General features: G+C 34.2%; 1 protein-coding gene across 1 annotated transcript; it reads right to left on the bottom strand.

The window, feature by feature from the left end:
• Nucleotides 1-456: 456 nt before the first annotated feature.
• On the bottom strand, nt 457-6758 carry cdk1 (cyclin dependent kinase 1). The gene is made up of 8 exons (XM_056477490.1): nt 6629-6758; nt 5954-6004; nt 5671-5827; nt 4745-4868; nt 4384-4554; nt 3482-3645; nt 1090-1231; nt 457-1003 (listed from the first exon to the last, which is right to left on the bottom strand). Exons 2-8 carry the CDS (start codon nt 5988-5990, stop codon nt 890-892), a joined length of 909 nt encoding a protein of 302 aa, XP_056333465.1. The 5' UTR covers nt 5991-6004; nt 6629-6758; the 3' UTR covers nt 457-889.
• Nucleotides 6759-13855: the final 7097 nt, after the last annotated feature.

Here is a 13855-nt window from a genome sequence, read left to right on the forward strand (position 1 = left end):
ATTATAAACTGACACACATGGAAGATAAACACTAAAATAAAAATACATGCTTTGGTCATCCATTAGTAGGTGGAGGAAACAAACCTGTCACCGTTCACTTAAAATCACAAATGTCACTGAGAACCACTCAATGTCCCTCAAATAAATTAGATGTAATTAAATATATGAATTTGGTTTACTGAGGCATATTACCAAGCATATTAGATATTGCATAATACTATTAATCACTATAATTATAATATGGTGCGTCTCTAAAAACTCCATAAATGACATAATTCATTTGTATGCCAGTTTGTTAACAGATCTGGCACTTTTGGAAAATGTTAATTACTATTTGTTAATTACTACATCAAGTGAAACAAAATAGAGGCAATATTAAAATGATTATTAATCAGTGTTCCTTGTGTCTTTAAAAGATCAAAATAACATGTAAATATCTTAAATGTATAATTGTTTATTATAATTTTAAACATTTCTTGGAAAATACTTAAACTTTAAACACAATGTAAAAATACCTGCATTAGTGTAGATGAAGACATCAGCCCAAAATGGGATCCTACAAAGTGCTCTTTATTAGGAACACCTTCATTTATTCTTTTTATTTGCCACTTCAGGTCCACAAAAAAAAAAAAAAAATACATGTTTTATTTACAAAGGTTATTATGTAACATATAACAGGATAGAAAAAGACATACAAAAAAACAAACAAAATTAGGAAAAACCACCCAGTTGACAAACAAACAAACTGAAGGTTAATTATTGCGTGTCGAAAGACTCAGATTGCATTACTGCAGGTTGAAGGAGTAAATCTACATCTCCGGGCTCTCCGAACTCGCAGAATTCACTGTGCTTCAGAATGCACATTGCTTTAGTATGCATGTGTTTGTGTTTATATCTTGAGGTTGCTGGCTGGAAGACTGCTCTTATCCAAATCGTCAAAATACGGATGTGTCATTGCTTGCCGTGCCGAAATCCTCTTAGGAGGGTCATAAATCAGCATTTTCTAAACAAAAGAGAAAATGAAAATACGTGAGTGAGATGAACATAAAGAGGGAAGTAGGACGTGAGCATATCAGGACGGTCTTTTACCATGAGAAGGTCGATGCCGTTCTTGTCCAGGTTTTTCACAGTGTTGGCTAGATTCCCAGATTTCCACTTTGGAAAGGTATTCTTATAGTCTGGCAGAGACTCAACATCTGGCCAGACCTCATTGTTAGGGGTCCCCAGAGTCCTAAAACAGATCAACCACAAAGAGGGAAGAAAAGGAAGAAAAATACTATATTTTTAGTGAAATGTTTGCATTCCAGTTTACAAAACTACATGAGAGCCATATTTCATTTGTATGCCAGCAAGTCCCTATGAACAGGAAGCTGCAATAATTTTTTTGTTTTTTTGTGACGCAGTTCCGAGAGAAACTGAAATTTAAATGAGAAAACAGTGGGTGTGACTTTTTTTTTTTTTTTTTGCTGCGAGCTGAATGGATGTAGTAAATAGGCATTTCATTCAGAAAGATCTGGAAATGGGTTTTAGAAGAGTTATTACAACCTAACAGACACCTCTTCCTCACCATTTCTGTTTGTTGTCAAAACTGACAGTTGGAGCAGACAGGTTAAATATGTTCGCTATGCCCAATTCCTAAGATATACGTAATCAGACAATTTAACTGTAAAAAAAACGAAGAAAAAACAAAAAAAAAAAAAACAGGAAGTGCATTTTCATATTTTAATTAAAGATAAGGGCAAACAATATTTTCTTTCTTAATGACAAGCACAGATGAATTGTTCACCACAAAACTAGCAATATGAGCGAACAGAATCATAGTTTGTTTAGATTTCTTGTAGACTTTAACAGATCTGAAACTTTTGGAAAATGTTATTAACCATTTATTATTGTCAATATTAAGTGTCTTTAAAATGTAACATGTAAATGTATAATTGTTGTTTTTTTTAATGCCATGTAAGCTTGGTCCATTTTGATTGAGCAAAAATCCTATTGTAAACCTATATTAGGATGTATTTTTTCTCCTAAAACTCTTATCAAAAATAATAATAATAAAACTTCCTAAAAGAAGTCTTAAAAAATGGATCTTAGGATGTTTATTGCAACTAGCTTGTGTTGCTTCAGGAAAGCAACCATTCGTTTGTGTTGGGTTTTATTTTCTTTCTTTTATATTCATATTTATTTAAAAATGTATACATTATTTTCATTTAATTATCTTTAATGTCATTTAGATTTGTCTTTTGATTACTTTATCATTAATCGTTCATTGGTTCATGATTTAATTTAATCATTTGACATTAATATGTTTATATTTTATTGTCACCATTTCTCTATTATTATTGCTTCATCATTTTATCCATTTTTTCTTACTGTTACAATATTCCCTTATGGATTGCTGTTTTCATGGGTAAGAGAGATAAGAGAATGTCTCTATATCAAGGTTTTCAAACGTGTTTGCACATGTGCTAATACAACAATTATATCATTATAGAGAATAGGGTTGTGCAATGTCGACCAATTTGGCATCGTATGATGTCTAATGTGAAACATCGCAATGGACGATGGCATCATCATGGCATGGTCTTTGTTTTACCCATAACCAAATCATAAATAACGGTAGGTTAGACACAAATGACCACCTGTCAATCACTTTTTCCGCAGGACTCTGACATGAATAAGCAGAGTGATCTGTGTCGTTATAATGTTGTCGACAAACTTGGTAGGTAAAAAAGGTGCACAACCAACAGGATCTGAGGTTTTCGCTAAAAATGACTAAGTACAAGCGCGAAAGCGAAAGATTAAAGCAGTGTACTGATGCTGTGACATGTTACCTGATAGATTCAAAAGACCAAAGAGTTGTTAGAGACAAGATTAATTAAATATCATGTTTAACAACTATAGTGAGACGCGATCCTTGATAAACTGTCCGATGTGCACTGCTCTCTGGGGTTTTGTGCTCAAAGCACCCGCTGACTGCTGGAGCTCAGCCACGCGAATTCGCTGCAGCGCATGACTCAATGTGTGTGTGGTCATGTGATGTGCCTTTTCCGCAGTATAGTGTGGAAGGAGGGCTTTTCAGAAATGCTAGATGAAACGCCAGTGTGGACGTGGATCGTTTTCGATCTAAAATGCCATCTTAAAACTAAGACGTATTAGTGTAAACAGGGCCGTGTGTATTTTTCGCAAGCGTGTTGCTGCTGCAACGTGGGCGGGGTAGAGGATTGCGATGCCGGCTCTGCATCGTGATGTCTATCGGCCATAGGCAATGGACGATGGCATCGTCTATCGACCCAACTCTAATAGAGAATACATTTTGTACTATAAATACAATATTGTACCCTAATGTCTGCAGTTTAACACATAAGCAAATAAATCAAAGAACAGCCCTTATTGACCATTTCACACTTCTATTATACTTTTAATACTCTCTGTTAAAAATAAATAAATAAAATGTCAACACTAATTCAAGAACTTTGTCTACCTGAAGATCCTAAAGAGTTGGTCTATTTCGGAGTCTCCATGGAAAAGAGGTTTCTTGGTGGCGAGTTCAGCAAAGATGGTGCCAATACTCCAGAGATCTACAGGTGTAGAATAACGTGAAGCCCCCAACAGCACTTCTGGAGCTCTGTACCACAGAGTGACCACCTGCACAATCACACACACAGGTCAGCACTGCTAATTATTACATGTTGAGCAAGACAAAGTATCATCTGGTATTAGGCATCTGCCAGTATCAAATTTTCTTGTTGCGATTAATTTCTGAAACTTTTATCATGATACACAGTATTATCACAATATTGACCTAAGCTTAAAGAAAAACAAAAACTGCCAACAGCTATAACAATTTTTTAAAATTACTTTAATGTATATTCATGTTTAGAATAAACATTATATTGCTTAATTATTATAAAGTAATATAAAACACTTTACACGTCTCATTAGTAAAAGCTAGTTAATGTGTGTGAGAAATAGCCACATTATAGGTACAGTGAATGATAGTTAATTTAAAAAGTACAACTGACCAATTTGAAAGATTTCCCTCAAAAACCTTGTATATTTCTCTTAATATAAAGGTTATCTTTTTCACTGTCGTATTTACAACCATTTCTTTCAGCCAGTAACCTATATTTGGTGTGCATACGTTTTTCCAATTTAAAGAAATTACAGGCTTAGCTTGAAGAATACATCTATAATAAATACACATTTAGTATTCTCTTTGATTTTCTTAGGATTTCCTTAAATGAAGTAAAAAGGTCACAGTGGAAAATTGACAAAGTATCTTCTCTATCGTCACTTTCACTTCATTACAAAAATATAATTTTCCCAAGTGTGAATGTTTATAGCAGATGGAAATGTGGCCACCGTTGTGGGATGTGTATTTACCTCGTGTGTGTAGACTCTGACTGGGACCCCAAAGGCACGGGCCAAGCCGAAATCAGCCAACTTAATCACACCTTTATTGTCAATGAGCAGGTTCTGGGGCTTCAGGTCTCTATGCAGAACCCTGCGACAGTGGCAGAACAGAATCCCCTCCAGGATCTGATAAAGGTAACTCTACACAGACAACACACACCAACACGGTTACTTCCAGATACCACATTCAATACTATAGTATAGAAACCAGACATATGCCATTATAAAACATTGAGGAAAGTAGTATTTATGCATTTCGGAGCATGAAAGGCATAAGAAACTAAATTGTTGAATTTACAGTACCAAAAAGAAAGAAAGAAAAAGCACACACCTTGACCAACATAGGATCCATGAATTCGCCTGATGGGATGGAGTCCAAGTACTTCTTCAGATCCATGGACAGAAACTCAAAAACTAGATATAATTTAGATTCCTGCATCAGCACATCAAGCAGGCTGTGAGAAAGAGAAACACATTATTTGTGAAAATATCACATATACTGCCATAGTAAATATGAAAAACAAAAACGGTTTATATTATGTGATACTAGTAATATATATATATATATATATATATATATATATATATATATATATATATATATATATATATATATATATATACACCAAATCAGCATATTAGGATGATTTCTGAAGCATTGTGAGACTGAAGACTGGAGTAATTATGATAAATGTAAACCAAATTGGCATATTAGAATGATTTCTGAGGAATAATGAGACTGAAGACAGGAGTAATAATGCTGACAATTCATCGATTATAACATACTAATTAGAAAATTTAACTGTGGTAAGACTTCACAGTAGTTTTTGATTAAGTTAACAAAGCCTTAATAAGCATAAAAAATTAAAACAGCACCCTAATTTTAGTAGTTTATCAACCCACATACATTTTTAAACTGTAAACCTTAAAAAAGCATTTTAATGTCATCACACAATTCCTGATCTAATAATATACTGATCAAGGTTTATTGCAAGGTTTATTAAATATTGTTAAAATAAATTACTTTGTTGAGGGTGAGGACATCAGTTATTCTTTCATTACTGTTTTTATTGCTCAGGACAAACATTATAATAAACCAAACACATTGCAACGTATGGAGAACAAAACATAAAGCTGTATTAAACCAATCTGTCTTTAACCCACAACCACAGTGACAGGCATACAAACAGCACTTTCTGTACAATTAATCTGACTCTTAATTATTTGTTTTGTTAATCTTAATCAAATCTGTCATACCGTACAACGTTTGGGTGCTGGAGCTCCTTGAGGAGGGAGATTTCTCTGACAGCAGTGCTGGGAACACCTTCCTCCTCACTCTCCAGGCGAATCTTCTTCATCGCCACCACCTGTCCTGTGGTTTTATTCCTGCCCTTATATACTACACCATACGTACCTAAAGAACACACACATATATTTACATTAGAAATTTACTAAAAACACTCTTAGTTTTATTATTTAAAGGCCAGCGGAGAAAAATATTAGCTAATGTAAAAGACAATAAGCACAAGATATAGCTCACCTTCACCAATTTTCTCTATCTTCAGATAATCATCCATTTTCCCTCAACACTCTTTTTTTGAAGAAACACAAAGGATTAAAAAGAAAAGTCAATTTATGACAGCATAACATGACATTTTCAGAATCTTTTTTATTTTTAGATAGAGAAAAAATTCTGTATGTGGTAATGGAACTTTTTGATTTATTTTCTTCATTAAACTTGTTCGTGTTTGTTTTGAACTAACTACTACAGTGTATTAATGAGTGTAAATAAACACAATGTGTAACGTAAAAGACTGACTGAACAGGTCTTAACTTTTGGCGTTGACATCAAAAATCACAATCATAAGATAAAATCATTTTTCATAATTCCAAAGTCGTAATTTTGTGCTTATAAAACCACGTAACGTTAGTTTTCATGAGCAAAAAGTAGCAATGTGGCAACTGAAAATCAAGATGCAGCAGAAACTAGTGCTAAAATCAAATGAAAAACCGTCTGTTTTATTTAAGACGTACATTTGTAACGGTAAATCGCATCAGCATAATAATCATTCTGTAAAGTTTACAGTATCAACTTACAGTTAAATGACTCAGTAGTTTTTGCTCAGTTGGGCCTGAGCAACTTAACAATGTTACGCTATCAGAAACAAAATCGTTAACAGTCAATCATTATCATATATTTTGGAAAAAGCCTCACCTTTTCTGTAGCTATATCTAATATGGATGAATATCAAAACTGTCCTACGTCCAACAGAGTTCTCGAAATTTTAGATGAATGAAAAAGCTTGCGGATGTTGTGTGTCCTGCTGAACTGCGAGTTCCTTGATTCAAACTGGCCGCGTAGACGTAATTCAAAAGCAGCCAATCAGCGCACTCAGTGGGACTTCAAAATCAGCCAATCGGATGATAGAGCGGTTTGGAGCGGGAGCAAAACGGCGTTTGTGTGAGAATGTGCGCATGCGTGGCTTGTTGTATATTTAGATCCTATAAGTCCTTGTGCAGATAGATTTTTAGGTTTTTTGACAGACACGTGTTGCTGTAAATCACTGGTGGTGTGTTGAGACAAAAAAAAAAATCCTCTTACGTCCATTAGGTACCCTGAAACCGACATTCCAGTTCGTTGCTGCAGTCTTGTAAGTGTCTTAATGTCAAACATTTGTAATGACAAACAAAAAACAAAGAAATAATATAATTATTACATTGTGAGTCACACATATCACATTGGTTTTGTGTGGTACACAGACGAGCACGTTTGCATTACTCCTTTTAACGACTTGGTGTCACTGTTGGACTGTTGTTTTCAGTATTATCAAATCAGATGTCCAGCAGATGCTATTTTATATTCACGCTTTTAATTTGTCACGTGTACATTATATAAAAAGACAGAGAGAGACAAATGTAAAATGCTACTTAACTTTTAAAATTGGACTAGTTGTTATTATTATTAGTAGTGGTGTAGTAGTGTTGTTTTGCATGGTTTGTTTTCAGAAAGATTTGATGCGGGGTCACAAAGTGAAAACATAATTTTTAATATAGTTAGTATTTTCTTTCCCCGACAGAACGATTTAAAAGCTCTCAGAAGCCCAATGAAGCATAACAAGGCTGTCTAATTACAGAGAAATGAAGGAGGCTTAGTCCCCGGGATAAAATCTCAATTCCATCCCAAATTCTCAGAGGTAGAGACTTTAATTAAAGAAGTGATTAGTTACAAATTATTACCATGCATATTTGAGCCACTCTGATTGGCTGTAGGAATTTGGCCAGAGGAAGTCAAACTGATTTTGGGTGTTTTTTAATCAATATTCTTAAAAGATTGCTAGTATTCTGTATTTACAAGGGATGTAGTCATTATTCTGTTTTAGACCCTGGGATTTTTTATCACCCTGTCTATCACCCATAAAAGGTTCTTTTTATGATAATGAACATCATATTGCATCAATTTTATTAAATGGCGTCTTACCAAATAAATAATAAATGAAAACATTGATTTGAACATTTCTACACAGTTAAAAAAAAAAAATACTATTAAGGAACAGCGTTGCACACCAATCTTGTTTTGGGGACATGAAAATGTTTTTGAAAATGTTACCGTCTCAGTGTAATTATTGTTAAATTGAACCTATAACCTATAAAATGCACTTTGGTTATCGAATACCATTAAATATACAGTGTCTGCATAATATGTATTCTTTCAGCATTTTTTAAAGATTTGTTTGTACCATGGGTGTGCTAAACAGGACAACAAGAGACTATTAACTTCTATTTCTATTTGTTTTACAAATGTTTCATTAAAATGTTTATAAACTTGTAAAACTGATTTGGGGTCAGGTATACTATGAACATTTTTAAGTGATTCACCACTGGGGGGCAATCTTAATGAACCCATATGATTCATTAATGATATTTTCACAAATTGGCCACCAGCAGAGAACCACTAAATTTCGAAACCGTAATGATGTAACAAAGCTCAGGTTACTAAAATTATGTGATCTTGCCAATTTGATTAACACTCCAAACCACTGACTTAAAACAAATGATTCTTAAAAGGTTTCGAAGCATCATGAAGCAGTGAAAAACAACAAGTTTTTGTATTCCGTGTTCACTCTATACACGTGCAAGTACTTTTTTTTATTTAATTTTTATTTTAATTTTTTATATAAAAAAAACAGTTGACAAGTTTGTAGCAACATTTGTTTACAATACAGAATATGAATTACATTGTCAATGAAAAAAGAAACAAGATAGACAAAGAAAGAAAAACAAATAAATAACATGATATAAACTTGAGGGTAAGACATTTAAGAATCAATTACAGTATATAAAGTAATTACAAAATGAAATAGTTCTCTTTGCTTTCTTATTTTCAGAGAATAAAATTCAATGTATATAATGACTAAATTCTTGCAAAAAAATAAAATAAACTGGAAAATTTGGTTTGATATTAGTACATTTGCAGTTGTGGATAGTAACATTTCTTTGAGTAGAGGCAGATTCATATTAGCCAAAAATAAGTTCTTTAAAAGTAATAGAAACATCTTGTTCTATATTATCATTAATAAATGAGCCAATATGTTTCCACAATTGTACAGCATTACACTCCCAAAATCAATGAAAAACAGTTTCAGTATGAAATTGACAAAATGAACATTTTTTTATCAATATTAGAATTAAACTTTATTTTCAAAACTTCTTTAATAGGATAAAATTTGTTGATTCGTTTAAAACACGCTTCTTTGACCTTGTTTGTGAGGAAATATTTTTGTTCCAAAGGCCATGTTTTTTCCATTTCAAATGTCTAAATATATTATTCCAATAAGAGATTACAGGGGACAATGTGACAACCTTTTCAATAAAAAGAGATCTAATTTTGTAATTTAAGGCGGAAGTAACGATACACTGCATGGAGTGAAACCAGACACCGTGTGACGTCATGTGAAAAGGGTCTACTGAAACAACAATGGCAAACTGCTGGGAGCGTATGTGCAGAGGTTTCTTAAAAAAAGTGACATTGGCATATGCTGGACTGGAGTGCTATCAGTTGTTTAAATGTGAACGAGTAGTTTTATTTAGCTTTTTATTGTTACTGTTAAAAAAAAATTGTGTGTCGACGCCAATAGCCTAGTGGTTAAGTGCGGCGACATATAGCACCATGGTGCTCACGGTGACCCGAGTTCGATTCCCAGCTCAAGGTCCTTTGCTGACCCTTCCCCTCTCTCTGTTAAAAACCCCTAAAAAATAATTATATATAAAAAAAATTGTGTGTCTGTTTTTAATACATCAATAGCTGGGTTTCCATTCTAACACGATGCAAATATTTTCAATGTTTGCAAAAGAAAAAAAGAAGAAAATAAATCCCAAATATGCATTGGGCACATTTCCATCAAGTTGTTAGAGTGGCTGACTATAGTATTGGTAACCTAGTAAACAAAGTGAGCATAAAGGACACAGCTGATTAATCATGTGGATGTAATGTTTGCTACATTAGATTCTATTACTCAAACTTTATTAGTGTTTCCATCTCCCATTTCACACATTAACATTTTCAAGTTCAAAACCACCTCAAACAAGTGTGTAAACTTTTTTGGCAAATTAAGGGATTTTTTAAATTCATTTTTTTCCGTTTGACTTATTTCTCATGTTAAAGGAACTTCAAAATGCAGATTAACGGGGTTATGGAACCCCAGATATTGTCATTTAAATGTACCCTAAGGTGCTAAATGTGTACTGTGAATTATTTTACATACTGTAGGCCTTTATGATGCAACCATGAAACAAGGGAAATATTTTATACAAATATTTACTTCAGGCAACTTATGTTTTGATTCAAGGAACAATGTTTAGAATTATTGTAAACCACAAAAACCGTGTTTGTTCTAGAAAGAATTTTAGGATATATATTGATGCTACACTCTTTGTCATTTAAAGCACTACTGTTGTGTCTGTTGTGTCTTTCAGTCCAGCTGTGAGAGACTTACTGTCTGAAAGCCGCAAACAACACAATTCTTCAGGGAGTAGGACAAACCATGTGAGTCTTGTGAGAGAGACAGAACGTGTGTGTGTTTACATAAAAATGTTTTTGGAAAGGAAAGAGGTCATATGAAGGGTGTTGAGAGAGTGGGGTTTTGGACTAGAGATGGAGGAGTGGGCAAATGCTACAAATAGTTTTTAGGACACTGAGATTTTGGGGCAAGGGAGGGCTGTTGTGTGTCTGAGAGAGTGACCGTGTGTGTATGTGTCATATGTAGGACAAATGCAGGACCAAAGAGGATTCCCTCACCTACATTTCATGTTTCATATGACCTTCATGTGTGTTGAGTGCATTTACACGGGGGAGAAACTCTGAAGGTGACAATTGGCTTATTATAAAGACAGGATAATGTCAAAAGATTAACATTAAGCTGTTTATAAGACCTTCTGTGTTGTAACTGAATTAAAAGGTTTTAACCCTTTAAATGGCACAGGCTTCTAAATATGATCGTTATTGCATGAGGAATCCTCATCCTAAAATTTAAAAGGCATTAATGCTACTTCGTTTTTCTTTTCATTATTCATTCATTTTCTTTTCGGCTTAGTCCCTTTATTAATCTGGGTTCGTCACAGCGGAATGAACCGCCAACTTATCCAGCACATGTTTCCCATCTCTGGGAAACATCAATCCACACTCATACACTACGGGCAATCTAGCCAATTCACCTGTACCGTATGTCTTTGGACTCTGGGGGAAACCAGAGCACCAGGAGGAAACCCACACAAACGCAGGGAGAACATGTAAACTCTACACAGAAACGCCAACTGACCCAGCTGAGCGACCTTCTTGCTGTGAGGCGACAGCACTACCTACTGCGCCACTGTGTTGCCGCAAAAATCCTACTCCAGTAAAAGTACCATTGCTTAAATGTAGTGCAAGTAGAATAAAAGTATCTGTTGTAAATATTACTCAAAATATGAGTAAGAAGTAAACCTTTCAAAAGTACTCAAGAGTAGTCAGTATTTCACTGTGAAAAGTTTATGCGTTTACATGCAATATGTGTAGGGATGTGTTAACGCAACATTTTGTTTTGCATCTTCCTATATTCATCACTTCCAACCGTCCTTCTATTGTTTGTTTGTTCTGTCCTTCCTTTATTCATTAATTTGTTTGTTCCTTTCTTCATTCTTTTGTTCCTTCCTTCGTTCCTCCCTTCACTTTTTTGCTCATTCATTTGTTCATTCGTTCATTTATATTTTTGTTCCTTCTCTCATTAGGTCTTTTGTTCGTTCATTTATTCCTTCCTTCCTTCCTTAACTTGTTAAGTCCTTCCTTGAATTCTTCCTTCATTCATTTGGTCCGTCTTTCATTTCTCTGTTTGTTCGTTTGTTTGCTCGCTCGTTCGTTCATTTTTTCGTTTGCTCATTCGTTCGCTCGCTCTTTTGTATTTTGTTCCTTCCTTCATTAGGTCCATTGTTCATGCATTCAATAATTCATTCCTTCCTTTCTTTTTTAGTTTGTTCAGTCCTTTCTTGAATCCTTCCTTTCTTCACTTGGTCCTACCTTCATTAGTTTGGTCCTTCCTTCCATTCTTCATTCGTCCCATTTAGTGATTGTTCAAGGCTGTTTAGTGATAAACTGGTCACTATGGTTCCTCCCATCAAAGACAAGAAAAAATAAAGTAGTGACTGCAGGTTGAAAGGAAATAGTGGAGTAAAAGTACAGATACTGCACTAAAAATGTACTCAAGGGAAAGTAAAAGTACACATTTTTAAAACTACTTAGCAAATTACAATTCCTGGGAAAAACTACTCACTTAAAGTAATTTGAGTATTTGTAATTTGTTACTTCACCCCACTGATAATTATCACAATTATTACATTATTTGAATCTAATTTTGACTAGTTTGATTGTTTAATTTATTCTAAGGTATCCTCATTTATAATTTGAATATTTATTTTGATTGTCTTTATTTTTAATTGAATAATATTTGTATTGTTTTTTTATTTATTTTATTTATTTATTTATTATTATTATTATTATTATTATTATTATTATTATTATTATTTTACATTGGTAAATGTATTTTTCTCCAAAAATCCCCACAGACCTTTTATCATGTTACCTTTGTGTTTGAAAAACCTTTGACTCAATAATCATACTGGTGAAAATTATGCATCACATGCGAAGATAACACTGCATGCTGTAAAATTCTGGTATATGTCCCTGAACATGATCTATTTTCTCTCTCTTCCGTCACTCAACACACTCTCTGGCATTAGCATTCCTGCCCAGGCTTTGTTGCCATGGTGAAAGCATGTGGTTTCCTGGCGTTGCCATGGGGATTTCCTCCCTGAACATTTCTTTCGCAATCATATGCTTGTCTTTTTATGATTTATTCCTTTTCTCAGTCTCAATCACTCTGCCTTTTCCCATCTTTCCCTGTGATTGTCCCTCTTTCTGCTGAGGATCTTGGCTGGCACAGTTGGCGTGACTCTGTAAAGGGCAGTTGATGAGTCCTGATTCCCTATGGATGAAGGTTTTCTCAGGGTGACCTTGAGCAAGCGTGACCTCGCCGCTTTTCAGTCTCATTTCACATATACTGACAGGCAGATTCACACAAATGAATGCACACCTTGGCCAGAAATGATCAGCTAACGGTTACATTATAGTGCCCACTCACTTTGCCTCCCCCACATGCACATTATATGAGTTTCTAGCGCTCGCATTTATCAGTAAGTTCCTGAGGTAAACATCCTGTAGTGCTAACGAGCCTCATTACGCCATTGCTATTAAATAGCCTCTAGGTTCAACAACATGAGATATGCTGTGATTTGTGATCTCTCTCTCCACTGCTATTTTCCATTAGCTACAAAATATTCTGAAATATTCTCTGGCCTTCACCGCGCCACTGAGATTGGTGAATAATTTATACAGCCCCCTTAAATGAAGAATTTATAACCGTAATGTATATTATGACTTTTTAATTATGTTTTCATTGTTGTTTGTTTTTTGGTTGACACGTATTTACAGGTAATGAGAATATTCAGATGCTTAAAGTATATTTTCCTCCCAGTTTCCTCCACAGTCCAAAGACATAAACTATAGGTAAATTGGGTAAGCTAAATTGGCCATAGTGTATGTGTGTGAAAGAGTGTGTATGGATGTTTCTTTTGGGTGGAAGGGCATCCGCTGCGTAAAACTTATGCTGGATAAGTTGGCGGTTCATTCCACTATGGCGAGCCCTGATTAATAAAGAGACTAAGCTGAAAAGAAAATGATGATGATTTTTATTAAATGCCAGTGTCTTTTTTTTAATTTCTCGATTCTTCATTGACATTTTATCTTGTGAACCTAATTTAAACTAATTTCTGTTGAAAAAAAAATCAATGTAAATAAATGCAAAAAAAATATTTCTACAATTTATGTTTAGGATGTATTTTCCGGCAACTAGCT

This window comes from Danio aesculapii, chromosome 17, assembly GCF_903798145.1.
Source record: "Danio aesculapii chromosome 17, fDanAes4.1, whole genome shotgun sequence".
Taxonomy (NCBI): domain Eukaryota; kingdom Metazoa; phylum Chordata; class Actinopteri; order Cypriniformes; family Danionidae; genus Danio; species Danio aesculapii.

Excerpts from the sequence above, each read along its gene's own strand:
- cdk1 (XM_056477490.1), bottom strand. The coding sequence starts at position 5,990 with ATGGATGATTATCTGAAGATAGAGAAAATTGGTGAAG. Across the intron at positions 5,828-5,953 it reads GATAGAGAAAATTGGTGAAG|GTACGTATGGTGTAGTATAT; the intron begins GTGAGCTATATC and ends TGTGTTCTTTAG. Across the intron at positions 1,004-1,089 it reads ACGGCATCGACCTTCTCATG|AAAATGCTGATTTATGACCC; the intron begins GTAAAAGACCGT and ends TCTTTTGTTTAG.